At 37.3% G+C, this 21,375-nt stretch overlaps 1 protein-coding gene across 2 annotated transcripts in view; it reads right to left on the bottom strand.

Moving 5' to 3' along the window:
* Positions 1-21,375, bottom strand: part of LOC115217428 (MOB kinase activator 2) — a 59,927-nt gene that overhangs the window by 31,381 nt on the left and 7,171 nt on the right. The window contains exons 3-4 of one of the 2 annotated variants that reach the window (XM_029787125.2): positions 18,626-18,628; positions 16,966-17,132 (exon numbers count right to left, since the gene is read on the bottom strand). In XM_029787125.2, the coding sequence (XP_029642985.2) occupies positions 16,966-17,132; positions 18,626-18,628 (170 nt within the window). Of the gene's footprint in view, positions 1-16,965; positions 17,133-17,989; positions 18,049-18,625; positions 18,629-21,375 lie in introns of those variants that run through there. The other variant, XM_036507337.1, reaches the window with a different exon arrangement.

Raw genomic sequence — 21,375 nt, 5'->3', positions numbered from 1 at the left:
CAATCTACGGTGTGTACTGGGTGCTTTTTACACGCCACCGACACAATTGAAGTCATTATGTGATTCAAATAATTTTGATTATGGCCAAAAATTTGAGGGCGGTGAATAAAATAACCTTTTCATAATTATACCCACAACTGGAACATAAGTTTAAAAAGATTCTTACAAAATATTATGATGGCAGATCTTGATATAATTACAAAGACTTTAAAACAAGCAATTTTATCGCATAGAATTAAGAACCATTTCAAACTGGTTGGGATCAAAAAGAGTTAAACATTGGTTTCTATAATGAATATTCTTCTTCATTTTCCTTTTCCATTTGGTAACTTATTTTTCTAACATACCTGTGGGAAAGGATCATTTGGATTAAATCAGGTGAAAATTCAATTACAATTTTCTGGTATTACCATGGAGTGGTATGAGGGCATGCACTTTAAATGGTGCAACACTGCATCCATCATTTGTCGGTGATTTCCTACTCCTGGTAGATGACCCCTTTTCACCACTCAGGTGTCAACCCCCAAACCGAAGGATCATTTTGGATAGTTGTTGCTGGTGAGGGTTTTATGAGGTCAGGATGCAGATCCTGTCTCAACCTCTTTTAGTCACCTTTTCTGACACACAGAGGAAACAGTGGTTCTAGTCTTTGACATGTTGGCCCCCACCAGTATCCTGTAGTGACCATTTTATTTCAGTAGAACCATGAACAACATTGGTTAAACCAGGGATTCTGAAATGGTGTGTTGTAAGGGATATTCAGGTACAGCTTAGATTGCACAACTATGGTTAATAAATGAGATAAACAATAGTTTTTAATATTGTGGTTTTCCCTAAAATTTCAATTTTAACCCTTTTGATACCAACCCGGCCAAAACCACCTCTGGCTCTGTAGTACAAATGTCTTACTTTCATAAGTATTGAATTAAAATCTTCCACCAAATTTATGTTCCACAATTTATGTTCCCAACACTAGCCTAATGATAACTAAGTTCTTTTACTAAATTCCTTGTTATAATTAAAATTAATTGAATGAAACACAGAGCATCTCAAAATAAATACGGTAACGAAAGGGTTAAAATTAGTTAATTAGTTAGTTAGTTAATTTGGCTCAAAAGCAAATAGCAAGGCCATGTAGGGGGACATGGAGTTAAGTACAGGGTGGTGTTCATGTAAAGAGTTCAGGCCACTTGAGGTCAAGGGAGGCTTTGAACAAAGCGGTCGTCGGCATCTTCACCATCTCGTTCTTTTTTAAGCTTTTCATGCAAAGCGTGACCTTAATCTTTTTCATTTCCATTTGAGGTGCACTGTAATTCTTTTACCTGATTTCCAGTGAACCGTGACATCAGAATGAAAACTAACGGGCTAAGGGGATTCTTCGATAATCATGTTTCTAACCATCAGAAATATTCAACAGGAAAGTGTTGATGCCAGGGTAATGGAACTAGCGGAACTAATCGACTGCAAGTACTGAGGGAGCTTCTTTGCAGACTGAATATCACAGCTAAACCGTATATATTTAAAATGGAGAGTATAGGGTTTCGGTTTTTACGGGTATAGGGTTTCGGTCACGATCAGAATTTTTAAGGGCAGCCAGCAAGGATACTTTAGGTGAAGAAAGATCTACACCAGCTCTTCTCAAAGCAGGATATCAGTCAGTTACTACATTATTTGATTTAGGAAAGTTGAAAGACAATTATGAGTTTCAGATCCTTTTTAAACTAAGAAGTAAAAATACAGATCTCATGCCTGAACAAACGAAAACAAAAATCAGTTATTCTGTATGTTACTTTACAATTAAAATAATTTTAAAGAAAGTTACGAAGATGTACTTGCATAGCAAGTGACCTGATCTGAGATTGTGTGCTGGAACGAAAACAATTGCAGTGTAGAAGGTGTTTATAAGCCATTTAAGAAACACACAAAAACCATTAGATTCACTTCAACATTTAAATTTAATTTCAGACCGTGACCTGTTCTCTGACAAAACTTTGTGCAGCACAAAGTTTTGTCAGTGAACAGGTCACGGTCTGAAAGCGCCGAAAATATTTTGACAAATTAAATTTAAATGTTGAAGTGAATCTAATGGTTTTTGTGTGTTTCTTAAATGGCTTATAAACACCTTCCACACTGCAATTGTTTAAAGAAAGTATTTTATACTATTTCTCATGAAGACCTCATGTTACAAAAAAAAAAAAAAGAATTAAAGAATGATGAATGACTCTTGTACTGTGTTGGTTCCTTCTGTGGTGACACTGTAACAGATTATTAAAGCAAATGAAATAGGATATTGCTGATGGTCTAGCACGATTGTTAGTTAACCTTTTCGCAAACCACAAGCGTCAATCAATAGTGATAAAGTCTTTGCTTCCGTAGTGATAACTAGATGAAATAGGATATTGCTGATGGTCTAGCACGATTGTTAGTTAACCTTTTCGCAAACCACAAGCGTCAATCAATAGTGATAAAGTCTTTGCTTCCGTAGTGATAACTAGATGAAATAGGATATTGCTGATGGTCTAGCACGATTGTTAGTTAACCTTTTCGCAAACCACAAGCGTCAATCAATAGTGATAAAGTCTTTGCTTCCGTAGTGATAACTAGATGAAATAGGATATTGCTGATGGTCTAGCACGATTGTTAGTTAACCTTTTCGCAACCACAAGCGTCAATCAATAGTGATAAAGTCTTTGCTTCCGTAGTGATAACTAGATGAAATAGGATATTGCTGATGGTCTAGCACGATTGTTAGTTAACCTTTTCGCAAACCACAAGCGTCAATCAATAGTGATAAAGTCTTTCCTTCCGTAGTGATAACTAGATGAATATGAAATAGGATATTGCTGATGGTCTAGCACGATTGTTAGTTAACCTTTTCGCAAACCACAAGCGTCAATCAATAGTGATAAAGTCTTTGCTTCCGTAGTGATAACTAGATGAAATAGGATATTGCTGATGGTCTAGCACGATTGTTAGTTAACTTTTTCGCAAACCACAAGCGTCAATCAATAGTGATAAAGTCTTGCTTCGTAGTGATAACTAGATGAAATAGGATATTGCTGATGGTCTAGCACGATTGTTAGTTAACCTTTTCGCAAACCACAAGCGTCAATCAATAGTGATAAAGTTTTTGCTTCCGTAGTGATAACTAGATGAAATAGGATATTGCTGATGGTCTAGCACGATGTTAGTTAACTTTTTCGCAAACCACAAGCGTCAATCAATAGTGATAAAGTCTTTGCTTCCGTAGTGATAACTAGATGAAATAGGATATTGCTGATGGTCTAGCACGATTGTTAGTTAACCTTTTCGCAAACCACAAGCGTCAATCAATAGTGATAAAGTCTTTGCTTCCGTAGTGTGATAACTAGATGAAATAGGATATTGCTGATGGTCTAGCACGATTGTTAGTTAACCTTTTCGCAAACCACAAGCGTCAATCAATAGTGATAAAGTCTTTGCTTCCGTAGTGATAACTAGATGAAATAGGATATTGCTGATGGTCTAGCACGATTGTTAGTTAACCTTTTCGCAAACCACAAGCGTCAATCAATAGTGATAAAGTTTTGCTTCCGTAGTGATAACTAGATGAAATAGGATATTGCTGATGGTCTAGCACGATTGTTAGTTAACCTTTTCACAAACCACAAGCGTCAATCAATAGTGATAAAGTCTTTGCTTCCGTAGTGATAACTAGATGAAATAGGATATTGCTGATGGTCTAGCACGATTGTTAGTTAACCTTTTCGCAAACCACAAGCGTCAATCAATAGTGATAAAGTCTTTGCTTCCGTAGTGATAACTAGATGAAATAGGATATTGCTGATGGTCTAGCACGATTGTTAGTTAACCTTTTCGCAAACCACAAGCGTCAATCAATAGTGATAAAGTCTTTGCTTCCGTAGTGATAACTAGATGAAATAGGATATTGCTGATGGTCTAGCACGATTGTTAGTTAACCTTTTCGCAAACACAAGCGTCAATCAATAGTGATAAAGTTTTTGCTTCCGTAGTGATAACTAGATGAAATAGGATATTGCTGATGGTCTAGCACGATTGTTAGTTAACCTTTTCGCAAACCACAAGCGTCAATCAATAGTGATAAAGTCTTTGCTTCCGTAGTGATAACTAGATGAAATAGGATATGTGCTGATGGTCTAGCACGATTGTTAGTTAACCTTTTCGCAAACCACAAGCGTCAATCAATAGTGATAAAGTCTTTGCTTCCGTAGTGATAACTAGATGAAATAGGATATTGCTGATGGTCTAGCACGATTGTTAGTAACCTTTTCGCAAACCACAAGCGTCAATCAATAGTGATAAAGTTTTTGCTTCCGTAGTGATAACTAGATGAAATAGGATATTGCTGATGGTCTAGCACGATTGTTAGTTAACCTTTTCGCAAACCACAAGCGTCAATCAATAGTGATAAAGTCTTTGCTTCCGTAGTGATAACTAGATGAATAGGATATTGCTGATGGTCTAGCACGATTGTTAGTTAACCTTTTCGCAAACCACAAGCGTCAATCAATAGTGATAAAGTCTTTGCTTCCGTAGTGATAACTAGATGAAATAGGATATTGCTGATGGTCTAGCACGATTGTTAGTTAACCTTTTCACAAACCACAAGCGTCAATCAATGTGATAAAGTTTTTGCTTCCGTAGTGATAACTAGATGAAATAGGATATTGCTGATGGTCTAGCACGATTGTTAGTTAACCTTTTCGCAAACCACAAGCGTCAATCAATAGTGATAAAGTCTTTGCTTCCGTAGTGATAACTAGATGAAATAGGATATGCTGATGGTCTAGCACGATTGTTAGTTAACCTTTTCGCAAACCACAAGCGTCAATCAATAGTGATAAAGTCTTTGCTTCCGTAGTGATAACTAGATGAAATAGGATATTGCTGATGGTCTAGCACGATTGTTAGTTAACCTTTTCGCAAACCACAAGCGTCAATCAATAGTGATAAAGTCTTTGCTTCCGTAGTATAACTAGATGAAATAGGATATTGCTGATGGTCTAGCACGATTGTTAGTTAACCTTTTCGCAAACCACAAGCGTCAATCAATAGTGATAAAGTCTTTGCTTCCGTAGTGATAACTAGATGAAATAGGATATTGCTGATGGTCTAGCACGATTGTTAGTTAACCTTTTCGCAAACCACAAGCGTCAATCAATAGTGATAAGTTTTTGCTTCCGTAGTGATAACTAGATGAAATAGGATATTGCTGATGGTCTAGCACGATTGTTAGTTAACCTTTTCGCAAACCACAAGCGTCAATCAATAGTGATAAAGTCTTTGCTTCCGTAGTGATAACTAGATGAAATAGGATATTGCTGATGGTCTAGCACGATTGTTAGTTAACCTTTTCGCAAACCACAAGCGTCAATCAATAGTGATAAGTCTTTGCTTCCGTAGTGATAACTAGATGAAATAGGATATTGCTGATGGTCTAGCACGATTGTTAGTTAACCTTTTCGCAAACCACAAGCGTCAATCAATAGTGATAAAGTCTTTGCTTCCGTAGTGATAACTAGATGAAATAGGATATTGCTGATGGTCTAGCACGATTGTTAGTTAACCTTTTCGCAAACCACAAGCGTCAATCAATAGTGATAAAGTCTTTGCTTCCGTAGTGATAACTAGATGAAATAGGATATTGCTGATGGTCTAGCACGATTGTTAGTTAACCTTTTCGCAAACCACAAGCGTCAATCAATAGTGATAAAGTCTTTGCTTCCGTAGTGATAACTAGATGAAATAGGATATTGCTGATGGTCTAGCACGATTGTTAGTTACCTTTTCGCAAACCACAAGCGTCAATCAATAGTGATAAAGTTTTTGCTTCCGTAGTGATAACTAGATGAAATAGGATATTGCTGATGGTCTAGCACGATTGTTAGTTAACCTTTTCGCAACCACAAGCGTCAATCAATAGTGATAAAGTCTTTGCTTCCGTAGTGATAACTAGATGAAATAGGATATTGCTGATGGTCTAGCACGATTGTTAGTTAACCTTTTCGCAAACCACAAGCGTCAATCAATAGTGATAAAGTCTTTGCTTCCGTAGTGATAACTAGATGAAATAGGATATTGCTGATGGTCTAGCACGATTGTTAGTTAACCTTTTCGCAAACCACAAGCGTCAATCAATAGTGATAAAGTCTTTGCTTCCGTAGTGATAACTAGATGAAATAGGATATTGCTGATGGTCTAGCACGATTGTTAGTTAACCTTTTCGCAAACCACAAGCGTCAATCAATAGTGATAAAGTCTTTGCTTCCGTAGTGATACCTAGATGAAATAGGATATTGCTGATGTCTAGCACGATTGTTAGTTAACCTTTTCGCAAACCACAAGCGTCAATCAATAGTGATAAAGTCTTTGCTTCCGTAGTGATAACTAGATGAAATAGGATATTGCTGATGGTCTAGCACGATTGTTAGTTAACCTTTTCGCAAACCACAAGCGTCAATCAATAGTGATAAAGTCTTTGCTTCCGTAGTGATAACTAGATGAAATAGGATATGCTGATGGTCTAGCACGATTGTTAGTTAACCTTTTCGCAAACCACAAGCGTCAATCAATAGTGATAAAGTTTTTGCTACCGTAGTGATAACTAGATGAAATAGGATATTGCTGATGGTCTAGCACGATTGTTAGTTAACCTTTTCGCAAACCACAAGCGTCAATCAATAGTGATAAAGTCTTTGCTTCCGTAGTGATAACTAGATGAAATAGGATATTGCTGATGGTCTAGCACGATTGTTAGTTAACCTTTTCGCAAACCACAAGCGTCAATCAATAGTGATAAAGTCTTTGCTTCCGTAGTGATAACTAGATGAAATAGGATATTGCTGATGGTCTAGCACGATTGTTAGTTAACCTTTTCGCAAACCACAAGCGTCAATCAATAGTGATAAAGTTTTTGCTTCCGTAGTGATAACTAGATGAAATAGGATATTGCTGATGGTCTAGCACGATTGTTAGTTAACCTTTTCGCAAACCACAAGCGTCAATCAATAGTGATAAAGTTTTTGCTTCCGTAGTGATAACTAGATGAAATAGGATATTGCTGATGGTCTAGCACGATTGTTAGTTAACCTTTTCGCAAACCACAAGCGTCAATCAATAGTGATAAAGTCTTTGCTTCCGTAGTGATAACTAGATGAAATAGGATATTGCTGATGGTCTAGCACGATTGTTAGTTAACCTTTTCGCAAACCACAAGCGTCAATCAATAGTGATAAAGTTTTTGCTTCCGTAGTGATAACTAGATGAAATAGGATATTGCTGATGGTCTAGCACGATTGTTAGTTAACCTTTTCGCAAACCACAAGCGTCAATCAATAGTGATAAAGTCTTTGCTTCCGTAGTGATAACTAGATGAAATAGGATATTGCTGATGGTCTAGCACGATTGTTAGTTAACCTTTTCGCAAACCACAAGCGTCAATCAATAGTGATAAAGTTTTTGCTTCCGTAGTGATAACTAGATGAAATAGGATATTGCTGATGGTCTAGCACGATTGTTAGTTAACCTTTTCGCAAACCACAAGCGTCAATCAATAGTGATAAAGTCTTTGCTTCCGTAGTGATAACTAGATGAAATAGGATATTGCTGATGGTCTAGCACGATTGTTAGTTAACCTTTTCGCAAACCACAAGCGTCAATCAATAGTGATAAAGTTTTTGCTTCCGTAGTGATAACTAGATGAAATAGGATATTGCTGATGGTCTAGCACGATTGTTAGTTAACCTTTTCGCAAACCACAAGCGTCAATCAATAGTGATAAAGTCTTTGCTTCCGTAGTGATAACTAGATGAAATAGGATATTGCTGATGGTCTAGCACGATTGTTAGTTAACCTTTTCGCAAACCACAAGCGTCAATCAATAGTGATAAAGTCTTTGCTTCCGTAGTGATAACTAGATGAAATAGGATATTGCTGATGGTCTAGCACGATTGTTAGTTAACCTTTTCGCAAACCACAAGCGTCAATCAATAGTGATAAAGTTTTTGCTTCCGTAGTGATAACTAGATGAAATAGGATATTGCTGATGGTCTAGCACGATTGTTAGTTAACCTTTTCGCAAACCACAAGCGTCAATCAATAGTGATAAAGTCTTTGCTTCCGTAGTGATAACTAGATGAAATAGGATATTGCTGATGGTCTAGCACGATTGTTAGTTAACCTTTTCGCAAACCACAAGCGTCAATCAATAGTGATAAAGTCTTTGCTTCCGTAGTGATAACTAGATGAAATAGGATATTGCTGATGGTCTAGCACGATTGTTAGTTAACCTTTTCGCAAACCACAAGCGTCAATCAATAGTGATAAAGTTTTTGCTTCCGTAGTGATAACTAGATGAAATAGGATATTGCTGATGGTCTAGCACGATTGTTAGTTAACCTTTTCGCAAACCACAAGCGTCAATCAATAGGGATAAAGTTTTTGCTTCCGTAGTGATAACTAGATGAAATAGGATATTGCTGATGGTCTAGCACGATTGTTAGTTAACCTTTTCGCAAACCACAAGCGTCAATCAATAGGATAAAGTTTTTGCTTCCGTAGTGATAACTAGATGAAATAGGATATTGCTGATGGTCTAGCACGATTGTTAGTTAACCTTTTCGCAAACCACAAGCGTCAATCAATAGTGATAAAGTTTTTGCTTCCGTAGTGATAACCAGATGAAATAGGATATTGCTGATGGTCTAGCACGATTGTTAGTTAACCTTTTCGCAAACCACAAGCGTCAATCAATAGTGATAAAGTCTTTGCTTCCGTAGTGATAACTAGATGAAATAGGATATTGCTGATGGTCTAGCACGATTGTTAGTTAACCTTTTCGCAAACCACAAGCGTCAATCAATAGTGATAAAGTCTTTGCTTCCGTAGTGATAACTAGATGAAATAGGATATTGCTGATGGTCTAGCACGATTGTTAGTTAACCTTTTCGCAAACCACAAGCGTCAATCAATAGTGATAAAGTTTTTGCTTCCGTAGTGATAACTAGATGAAATAGGATATTGCTGATGGTCTAGCACGATTGTTAGTTAACCTTTTCGCAAACCACAAGCGTCAATCAATAGGGATAAAGTTTTTGCTTCCGTAGTGATAACTAGATGAAATAGGATATTGCTGATGGTCTAGCACGATTGTTAGTTAACCTTTTCGCAAACCACAAGCGTCAATCAATAGTGAAAGTCTTTGCTTCCGTAGTGATAACTAGATGAAATAGGATATTGCTGATGGTCTAGCACGATTGTTAGTTAACCTTTTCGCAAACCACAAGCGTCAATCAATAGTGATAAAGTCTTTGCTTCCGTAGTGATAACTAGATGAAATAGGATATTGCTGATGGTCTAGCACGATTGTTAGTTAACCTTTTCGCAAACCACAAGCGTCAATCAATAGTGATAAAGTCTTTGCTTCCGTAGTGATAACTAGATGAAATAGGATATTGCTGATGGTCTAGCACGATTGTTAGTTAACCTTTTCGCAAACCACAAGCGTCAATCAATAGTGATAAAGTCTTTGCTTCCGTAGTGATAACTAGATGAAATAGGATATTGCTGATGGTCTAGCACGATTGTTAGTTAACCTTTTCGCAAACCACAAGCGTCAATCAATAGTGATAAAGTCTTTGCTTCCGTAGTGATAACTAGATGAAATAGGATATTGCTGATGGTCTAGCACAATTGTTAGTTAACCTTTTCGCAAACCACAAGCGTCAATCAATAGTGATAAAGTCTTTGCTTCGTAGTGATAACTAGATGAAATAGGATATTGCTGATGGTCTAGCACGATTGTTAGTTAACCTTTTCGCAAACCACAAGCGTCAATCAATAGTGATAAAGTCTTTGCTTCCGTAGTGATAACTAGATGAAATAGGATATTGCTGATGGTCTAGCACGATTGTTAGTTAACCTTTTCGCAAACCACAAGCGTCAATCAATAGTGATAAAGTCTTTGCTTCCGTAGTGATAACTAGATGAAATAGGATATTGCTGATGGTCTAGCACGATTGTTAGTTAACCTTTTCGCAAACCACAAGCGTCAATCAATAGGGATAAAGTCTTTGCTTCCGTAGTGATAACTAGATGAAATAGGATATTGCTGATGGTCTAGCACGATTGTTAGTTAACCTTTTCGCAAACCACAAGCGTCAATCAATAGTGATAAAGTCTTTGCTTCCGTAGTGATAACTAGATGAAATAGGATATTGCTGATGGTCTAGCACGATTGTTAGTTAACCTTTTCGCAAACACAAGCGTCAATCAATAGTGATAAAGTTTTGCTTCCGTAGTGATAACTAGATGAAATAGGATATTGCTGATGGTCTAGCACGATTGTTAGTTAACCTTTTCGCAAACCACAAGCGTCAATCAATAGTGATAAAGTCTTTGCTTCCGTAGTGATAACTAGATGAAATAGGATATTGCTGATGGTCTAGCACGATTGTTAGTTAACCTTTTCGCAAACCACAAGCGTCAATCAATAGTGATAAAGTCTTTGCTTCCGTAGTGATAACTAGATGAAATAGGATATTGCTGATGGTCTAGCACGATTGTTAGTTAACCTTTTCGCAAACCACAAGCGTCAATCAATAGTGATAAAGTCTTTGCTTCCGTAGTGATAACTAGATGAAATAGGATATTGCTGATGGTCTAGCACGATTGTTAGTTAACCTTTTCGCAAACCACAAGCGTCAATCAATAGTGATAAAGTCTTTGCTTCCGTAGTGATAATAGATGAAATAGGATATTGCTGATGGTCTAGCACGATTGTTAGTTAACCTTTTCGCAAACCACAAGCGTCAATCAATAGTGATAAAGTCTTTGCTTCCGTAGTGATAACTAGATGAAATAGGATATTGCTGATGGTCTAGCACGATTGTTAGTTAACCTTTTCGCAAACCACAAGCGTCAATCAATAGTGATAAAGTCTTTGCTTCCGTAGTGATAACTAGATGAAATAGGATATTGCTGATGGTCTAGCACGATTGTTAGTTAACCTTTTCGCAAACCACAAGCGTCAATCAATAGTGATAAAGTCTTTGCTTCCGTAGTGATAACTAGATGAAATAGGATATTGCTGATGGTCTAGCACGATTGTTAGTTAACCTTTTCGCAAACACAAGCGTCAATCAATAGTGATAAAGTCTTTGCTTCCGTAGTGATAACTAGATGAAATAGGATATTGCTGATGGTCTAGCACGATTGTTAGTTAACCTTTTCGCAAACCACAAGCGTCAATCAATAGTGATAAAGTCTTTGCTTCCGTAGTGATAACTAGATGAAATAGGATATTGCTGATGGTCTAGCACGATTGTTAGTTAACCTTTTCGCAAACCACAAGCGTCAATCAATAGTGATAAAGTCTTTGCTTCCGTAGTGATAACTAGATGAAATAGGATATTGCTGATGGTCTAGCACGATTGTTAGTTAACCTTTTCGCAAACCACAAGCGTCAATCAATAGTGATAAAGTCTTTGCTTCCGTAGTGATAACTAGATGAAATAGGATATTGCTGATGGTCTAGCACGATTGTTAGTTAACCTTTTCGCAAACCACAAGCGTCAATCAATAGTGATAAAGTCTTTGCTTCCGTAGTGATAACTAGATGAAATAGGATATTGCTGATGGTCTAGCACGATTGTTAGTTAACCTTTTCGCAAACCACAAGCGTCAATCAATAGTGATAAAGTCTTTGCTTCCGTAGTGATAACTAGATGAAATAGGATATTGCTGATGGTCTAGCACGATTGTTAGTTAACCTTTTCGCAAACCACAAGCGTCAATCAATAGTGATAAAGTCTTTGCTTCCGTAGTGATAACTAGATGAAATAGGATATTGCTGATGGTCTAGCACGATTGTTAGTTAACCTTTTCGCAAACCACAAGCGTCAATCAATAGTGATAAAGTCTTTGCTTCCGTAGTGATAACTAGATGAAATAGGATATTGCTGATGGTCTAGCACGATTGTTAGTTAACCTTTTCGCAAACCACAAGCGTCAATCAATAGTGATAAAGTTTTTGCTTCCGTAGTGATAACTAGATGAAATAGGATATTGCTGATGGTCTAGCACGATTGTTAGTTAACCTTTTCGCAAACCACAAGCGTCAATCAATAGTGATAAAGTTTTTGCTTCCGTAGTGATAACCAGATGAAATAGGATATTGCTGATGGTCTAGCACGATTGTTAGTTAACCTTTTCGCAAACCACAAGCGTCAATCAATAGTGATAAAGTTTTTGCTTCCGTAGTGATAACCAGATGAAATAGGATATTGCTGATGGTCTAGCACGATTGTTAGTTTACCTTTTCGCAAACCACAAGCGTCAATCAATAGTGATAAAGTTTTTGCTTCCGTAGTGATAACTAGATGAAATAGGATATTGCTGATGGTCTAGCACGATTGTTAGTTAACCTTTTCGCAAACCACAAGCGTCAATCAATAGTGATAAAGTTTTTGCTTCCGTAGTGATAACTAGATGAAATAGGATATTGCTGATGGTCTAGCACGATTGTTAGTTAACCTTTTCGCAAACCACAAGCGTCAATCAATAGTGATAAAGTTTTTGCTTCCGTAGTGATAACTAGATGAATAGGATATTGCTGATGGTCTAGCACGATTGTTAGTTAACCTTTTCGCAAACCACAAGCGTCAATCAATAGTGATAAAGTTTTTGCTTCCGTAGTGATAACTAGATGAAATAGGATATTGCTGATGGTCTAGCACGATTGTTAGTTAACCTTTTCGCAAACCACAAGCGTCAATCAATAGTGATAAAGTCTTTGCTTCCGTAGTGATAACTAGATGAAATAGGATATTGCTGATGGTCTAGCACGATTGTTAGTTAACCTTTTCGCAAACCACAAGCGTCAATCAATAGTGATAAAGTCTTTGCTTCCGTAGTGATAACTAGATGAAATAGGATATTGCTGATGGTCTAGCATGATTGTTAGTTAACCTTTTCGCAAACCACAAGCGTCAATCAATAGTGATAAAGTTTTTGCTTCCGTAGTGATAACTAGATGAAACAAAGGTCTCCTTCAGTAATAAGCATGTCTCTGCAAGTAGCTCTCCCGGAAAATTCTGGAATCTGTTCTCCAGCTGGGTATAGACAGTGACACAGCAGAATGTTTGTGGTAGATGTGAACTGATACTATTTAAGGCGGTTGACTGGACACAGACGAATTGGCAGCACGGCTGGCTGGACATTCATCTGGTTTTGGCAACAGTACTTTTTGCTGCTGGACGCAAACACACACACACACACACACACACACACACAGAAATATACAGATACAGAGAGAGAGAGAGATTAATTGAACGTGGTTGACACAAACAGTTTCCCTCTCCTCAACGCATAAAAGGAAACATGCTCACACACATAAACAGAGAGAGAGAGAGAAGGATGGAGAGAATGAAAGAAATGTTGCAACATCTAATGTCAAATAAGGCAGCATCAAATCATCAATGCCAAATAGGTGGCGCCAAAATTTCACATATCAGAACTAACAGGTCATGAACTGAAAGTCAAATAGCTTTGTTCACTTGGACATTGCATGATAAATGATATGTCCACCATAGATCAATAGCATGTAATAGGGTGTCTGTGATGGTGGAGTTGAAACCCTTCACAACTACAAGCGATAAGATAGCTGAAGGAAGTCAGCGTTAATAACAAAGTCAAACACAATGGGGGGAAAACCAGAAAACAGAAATGAAATATTAAGCCAGATCAACTTTGCAGTGCATAAAATTGAAATTAATCAGCCAAAAACAACAACCACGACCTCGGTTTTCCTCTACTCCCTTTCAAGTAAAAATATTGATTATTTTTGAATGCAGCACAAGGTTAATTTTTATAGAGGTGGATTAGATTTGATTGGATTGAGACCAGATCTATCAAGTACAAATACATTGATTAACTGAATCAAAAAGTATTTCTGATTAGATTGCAAAAGTCTGGAAATGGTTGGTACTCCATCAATCTAAAAATTAACCCTTTTGTTACCAACCCGGCCAAAAATGGCTCTGGCTCTGTAGTACAAAGTCTTGTTTTCATAAATTTTGCATCAAAATATACCACCAATCCTTAGTCACAATTTATGTTCTTAACACTAGGATAATGATAACTAAGATATTTTACTAAATTCTTTGTTATATTTAAAATAATTGAAAGAAACACAGAGCATCTCAAAATAAATACAGTAACGAGAGGGTTAAAGTCACAATCAAGAACTTTGTCCAGAACCTTACCATCTTTGCTACTACTGCCACTACTACTACTACTATTGGGTTGTCCAGAAAGTTCCTGCCAATTTATAGTAGCTCACCTTTCAACTTATTTTAGAACATGGTTGAGTCTATAAAATAGGATTTGACTACACCTCCATTTAGAGCACAGTTTAAGCTATCTTTTCGTGAAAGAAGGTTTATGTTCCTATAACCTGTGTTAATTCTGTAACCCTTTAAAATGGAATATAAGAGAGTTCATTTTTGGTACTTGATGCTTTGGGAACCAGACAAAAATTGCTGCAGCTCGGCTGTGATGTGTTACCCCACCCTCCATATTCACCAGATATCGCTTCTTCGGATTTCCACTTATTCAGGTCTCTGCAGAATAATCTTAATAGTAAAAATTTCACTTCCTTGGATGACATAAAAAGATACCTTGACGAATTCTTTGTCATTTAACCACCTCAATTCTGGGATGAGGGTATTTTCAAGTTAAAGGAAAGATGGAGACGCGTTGTGCAACAAAATGGTTCATATTTGGTTGATTAAAAATGTAATGGCAAGTATTTATTGACCTTTTTCTTTCCTTTAAAAATCGGCAAGAACTTTCCGGACAACCCAATAATAATAATAATAGTTTCAAATCTTGGCACAAGGCCAACAATTTTGGGAGAGGGGATGAGTGATTACATCATCCCCAGTGATTCACTGGTACTTAATTTATCAGTTTGAATTCAGAATGTCAAGTCGGAAGAAATGCTGTAAAGCGTTTCCCTCCCCTCGATGTGCTAACAATTCTGCCAGCTCGCTGCCTAATTAATGATAATGATGATAATGCTGCTGTCGATGATGATGGTTGCTGACATAAGCAGAGGACCAGAAACTTTGGCAAGAGGCAAAAGTCAGCCATGTCAATTTTTTTGTTGCTGTTTGTGCCTTCTCGAGCCATGCCTGGCTCACAAGGGCCAGTTTCCCGGTTTCCTTAGAGTATAGGTTCCCCACCTGGACGGGAGGCTGGTCCATCGCAGGTGAGCTGCAAGATGCAGGAGGAAAGAGTGAGAGAAAGTTGTGGTGAAAGAGTCAGCAGAAGTTTCGCCATTATCTTCTGCCGGAGCCGCGTGGAGCTTAGGTGTTTTCGCTCATAAACACCCACATCACCTGGTCTGAGATTCGAACCCGCAATCCCTCGACCGCGAGTCTGCTGCTCTAACCACTAGGCCATGTGGCTCCACAGCCATGTCAATGCCAGTACTTGACCGTTTCTTATTCTATCAACTCTAGAAGAATGAAAGGCAAAGTTGACCGTAACAGGATTTCAACTCAGAATGCAAAGAGCTGGAACAAACATCAGAAAACATTTTTGTCCCATGGTCTAATGATGCCTATCTATTGTCCTAATAATAATCTCTTCTACTCTAGGCACAAGGCCCGAAATTTGGGGGGAGGGGGCCAGTTGATTAGATCAACCCCAGTACACAACTGGTACTTAATTTATCAATCCCGAAAGGATGAAAGGCAAAGTCAACCTTGGCGGAATTTGAACTAAGAACAGAACAACAGACGAAATATCACTAAGCGTTTCACCCAGCATGCTAAACCCATCCTAATAATAAGTAAGAAGAACAACAACAATCCTCATTTTTATGTCCCTTTTTCCAGGTTTGCATTAGTTGGATGGGTCTCACTTCCAGTTGTAGTCCTTTATCATTTTGCAACATGTACTAAATTTGGTACCAAAGGGTACCATCCTCTCCTGACCTACTTTACAATATGGACCGAATGCATTTTTATCATGCTCCCAACATCATAAAGAACTAAAGGGTCGCTTTGATCTGGTATCAGTTATTTAGAGCTCTCCTAGATGGATTGCCTCCTGTCGTTTGTACAGGCACAAAGCCCCAAATTTTGGTGGAAGGAAGTATCAGATTAATAACTAACTACAGTACTTGACTGGTACCTATTTTATCAATCTTGAAATGAAGAATAGGAAAGATAATTTCACCTGGTTCCAAACATGAAATGTTGATATCACAAGATTTACTGAGTCTCTCATCCACTACCCTTATCACAAATTATTATGAGAAGTAATAATAATAATAACAATTAGTATTTGACATAGAAAGGGAAGCAGTGTGCTATGATAAGTATAAAGAGCTGGAGTATTAACCACAAAGTCACAGGTTCAAATCTTATGTCTACCTTGTATTACACCTGCAAACAAAACGAGTAAGTGTTTGCTATATTCTCCATTGTTAGAAAGAAAGTAGGAGCCCCTTGTTCTATTTGCTAGTTGTATAGTTAGAGATAATTTAATCCCTACCATAAACATATCCACGAAAAAAATGAGGCAGGTGGGCAAGGTCAAGTGATCTGCTTAACCCTTTCGTTACCGTATTTCTGTTGAGATGCTCTGGGTTTCTTTCAATTATTTTAAATATAACAAAAAATTTTGTAAAATAACTTAGTTACCATTAAGCTAGTGTTAGGAACATAAATTGTGACTAAGGTTTAGGAGAAGATTTTAATTCAAAACTTAAGAAAACAAGACATTTGTACAACAGAGCCAGAGGTGGTTTTGGCCGGGTTGGTAATGAAAGGGTTAAAATACCAACCAAATTTCCCTCACATCACATATCCTTCAGTTTAAATAATGTACTCCTAAATGCATCAACTAAAATAATAAAAAAACAATCAAAGTACTTACCATGTGTGGCTAACCATTCGCAATAATCCAAACTAAATGGAATATCAACAATTTTTTCAAAATCAGCTTGAATAATTCTCTCCTGGACACAAGGGTCTTGTAGATATTGTCGTTGTTCATCTTGGACAAGCGGGCTTGGAGAATCCTTGTCTTTACGTCTCCCTTTCCTGAAAGAACAAACAAACAATAAATAAATATATATATATATATACATATGAATTTATGGTATATGTGTGATAGGGTGGGGGTGCATGTGTCCAGTAACTTTGGACAAAAACACAAGGGACAAGCACAATGATTCTAGACAAAAGCACAAGGTTACAAAGTTCTGGTTCCATTCCTCAGTGGGACTGCATGCTTCATGTTCCGAGTCCTTTCCTGGAACAGTGGCCCCTGGAATCTTTTTTTTGCAACAGTTTAAGTGGAACATAAATGGCATTGAGCTGACCAGTTTCCGATAGTCTGTCAAAGCCATGGGTACGACACCTTTCTCCAAACTCAGCAAGCAAAGGAAAGGAAAAAAAGAAACCATTCCATATATATTATTTTAGCTAGAAATAGTACAGCATCAAACCTCTAAATTATCTCCCTCCACACACATATATATATATATATATATATATATATATATATATATATATATATATATATATATATAATATATATATATATATATATATATATATACATATACACATACTTATTATAATAATGTTATTAGAGGAGTAGGAACAACAGCTGGCTAAACTAAAAGCCTTTCTAAATCGAGTTCTGTCCCTCTAGATTCTGAGATCAAATTTGATCAGAGAAAACTATGTATTTTCTTCAATGTTATCAATGAAATAATTTCCAATCATACACCGTGTGTACAATACTTGACCATGTCCATCTGTAAAGATATGTAGCCTTAAGTCAATATATAAGATATTATTTTAAGCTTTAAGTTACCTTAAAAAGCCGTTTCTGTTGTAGCTTTAAGACTAAAATAATTTCTTTATTTACTCAGACGTAGAAAATGTTATACCTCACGCAAATTAAACATGCTGATATCAAGTCTTCGTTTAACATCGGTTCAGTGTGTCTGAAAGCCTATTTATATGTTTAACAGATATTCATAGGATTAGAACATGCTTGGACTTGCAGTTAATTAAAAACTATCGTTAGAGACTCGAATTTTCGTCAAGCTTGGTGCCTGGCAGCCAGTCTACCAGTGATGAGCAACGTGGCACTCTTCAGCATTTGTGTAGCTTCTCGTGTTCTTTGTTTGGGAGGAGTAGGCTCGTTAAGAACAGCTAATGAACAAGCTGGCTATAAATTGGATTCAGCTAATTTAAATAGGTTTTAAGCCTATAAATAGGCTTTTATATCCTAAACTAATTGATTTCCTAGCAGCTTTCATAGTTACTAAACTCTCTCTTTCTCTATGCATGTGAGTGTGTGTGTGTATGTGATTGTGTGTGTGTGTGTGTGTGTGTGTATGTATGTATGTATGTGTATGTATATATATCATCATGTGACCGACCAGACCATCAGATGTTGTTACACATCGCTGGTCACAATGCGTTCGCATTGTTTTAGCCTTTGAATGACGCCACCCCGCTGGCTAAGCAGGCCAACAGTAGAAAGAGTGGTGAAAGAGTACAGCAGGGATCACCAGCACCCCCTGCTGGAGCCTCGTGGAGCTTTTGGGTGTTTTCGCTCAATAAACACTCACAACGCCCGGTCTGGGAATCGAAACCGCAATCCTACGACCGTGAGTCCGCTGCCCTAACCACTGGGCCATTGCGCCTCCACATGTATGTATATATATATATATATATATATATATATATATATATATATATACATATATATACACATACATTCACTCACACACACACACCTACATCTGTATTGAATATTCCTCCTGTTCATTATGTAACTATATATATTCAGGCATAGTTGTGTGGGTGAGAAGCATGCTCCGCAACTACATGGTCTCAGGTTCAGTCCCACTGCAGGGCACCTTGAGAAAATGTCTTCTTCCCTAGCCTCAGGCTCAATAAACACACACAACGCCAGTCTGGGAATCAAAACCACGACCCTCCGACCACGAGTCCGCTGCCTTAACCACTGGGCCATTGCACCTCATTTGCTTACTGTAAACAAATTAACCGTGAATGTTGTTCAGCAAGAAGTTGCAGAACCCACACATGATGTTTATGACAGGAGTCCACATTATCTAAATTTAATAGACTCTGTTCAATAGAGCATATTTAAAGAGCATGTTTATAAAATATTTTGCATATTATGTAAAGCACATTTATAATAAACTCTTTTTTTTCATTTCTTTTCTTTTCCTTTCTTACAAATTATATGGTAACCTCATTAGTTCCAGTAGCATGGAAAAGGTAAAAACACCCAGCTCAACTGAAAAGTGGTTGGTGTCAGGAAGGGAATCCAGCCATAGAAACCATGTTCTAATATGTGTACCGAGAACACTGGAATTTTGCATGGAGGTATATGGCAGAATAAGGCGGCGAGCTGGCAGAATAGTTAGCATGTTGTGCGAAATGCGTAGCCGTATTTCGTCTGCCGCTACGTTCTGAGTTCAAATTCCAACAAGGTCGACTTTGCCTTTCATCCTTTCGGGGTCGATTAGATAAGTACCAGTTACGCACTGGGGTTGATATAATCAACTTAATTTGTTTGTCTGTCCTTGTTTGTCCTCTCTGTGTTTAGCCCCTTGTGGGTAGTAAAGAAATAGGTATATGGCAGAATTGTTAGCACATCGGGCGAAATACTTAGCGGTATTTTGTCTGCCGCTACGTTCTGAGTTCAAATTCCGCCAAGGTCGACTTTGCTTTCATCCTTTCGGGGTCGATTAAATAAGTACCAGTTACGCACTGGGGTCGATATAATCGACTTAATCCGTTTGTCTGTCCTTGTTTGTCCTCTCTGTGTTTAGCCCCTTGTGGGTAGCAAAGAAATAGGTATGTGTGTGTGTTAATATTTTTATGTGAGAAATGGAAGGAAGAAGAAAAAACATTGAGATGAGAGTGGAAATGGTGAAATAACTCAAGTATTGGACAATTAGTTCATAGATTAACTAATGGATATGTTTTCATGGAAGATTGGACAGGACGAACACCACTTGTATGACAGTGACACTCATTTACGACATTCACACAATTTCAAGACAAGAAGACACCAACGAATGCATGCACATACACACACATACGACGGGCTTCTTTCAGTTTCCACCTATTAAATCCACTCGCAAGACTCTGGTCAGCCTAGAGCTATAATACAAGTCAAGGTGTCATGCAATCGAACTGAAACCAGAAAATTACAAAAAGAGGCTACTTTTATCAAAAGGTTTCATATATATATATATATATATATATATATATATATATACATATACAGGGAGGGGGGGCAAAAGTAGGTATACAGTAGGTACCACATCAATGTTATACTATTTAATTAATTAAAATTATCAGCACATCTGTCATCAATCATAATAATACATTTGTCATAACTATTATAATACTTTTATAGTAACTTCTAATTTTGGGGATGAAAATAAATGTGTAATTAATTGTATGTGTTTTCTTTTTTCATTACTGTATACCTACTTTTGCACATTCCCTGTGTGTGTGTATATATATATATATATACTCTTTACTCTTTTACTTGTTTCAGTCATTTGACTGCGGCCATGCTGGAGCACCGCCTTTAGTCGAGCAAATCGACCCCGGGACTTATTCTTTGTAAGCCTAGTACTTATTCTATCAGTCTCTTTTGCCGAACCGCTAAGTGACGGGGACGTAAACACACCAGCATCAGTTGTCAAGCAATGCTAGAGGGACAAGCACACACACATACACATATATATACACATATATATATACGACAGGCTTCTTTCAGTTTCCGTCTACCAAATCCACTCACAAGGCATTGGTTGGCCCGGGGCTATAGCAGAAGACATTTGCCCAAGATGCCACGCAGTGGGACTGAACCCGGAACCATGTGGTTGGTTAGCAAGCTACTTACCACACAGCCACTCCTGCGCCTATATATATATTAAATATAGATATCCTGTAAAAACATGTAATTTATGCATTATTTTTTGCAAAAATAAAAATACACTTTAGGGTTGTGTAAATTACATGAGTAGATCATTTCAAGAATTGTTTTAGAAATTTATTTTTTTCTGTTGTTGTTGAAGAAACATACAAAACAAACATTTGTAGCGGAAGTTGACTCATTTAATGTCAGAATAGGTTTTTATGGAAAAAAATAATGACTTAAATATACTGAAGTTGACTTTTATTTATGCTGGATGGTATTATGCAAATTTACTAAAACCGTTAATTAACATAATTTGCAACACCTGTGCATATTAATCAGCTTTGTTTTTGTTGATAA

The sequence above is a fragment of the Octopus sinensis genome, linkage group LG11 (genome assembly GCF_006345805.1).
Source record: "Octopus sinensis linkage group LG11, ASM634580v1, whole genome shotgun sequence".
Classification (NCBI taxonomy): Eukaryota; Metazoa; Mollusca; class Cephalopoda; order Octopoda; family Octopodidae; genus Octopus; species Octopus sinensis.
This window is presented reverse-complemented; position numbering and strand designations above follow the sequence as displayed.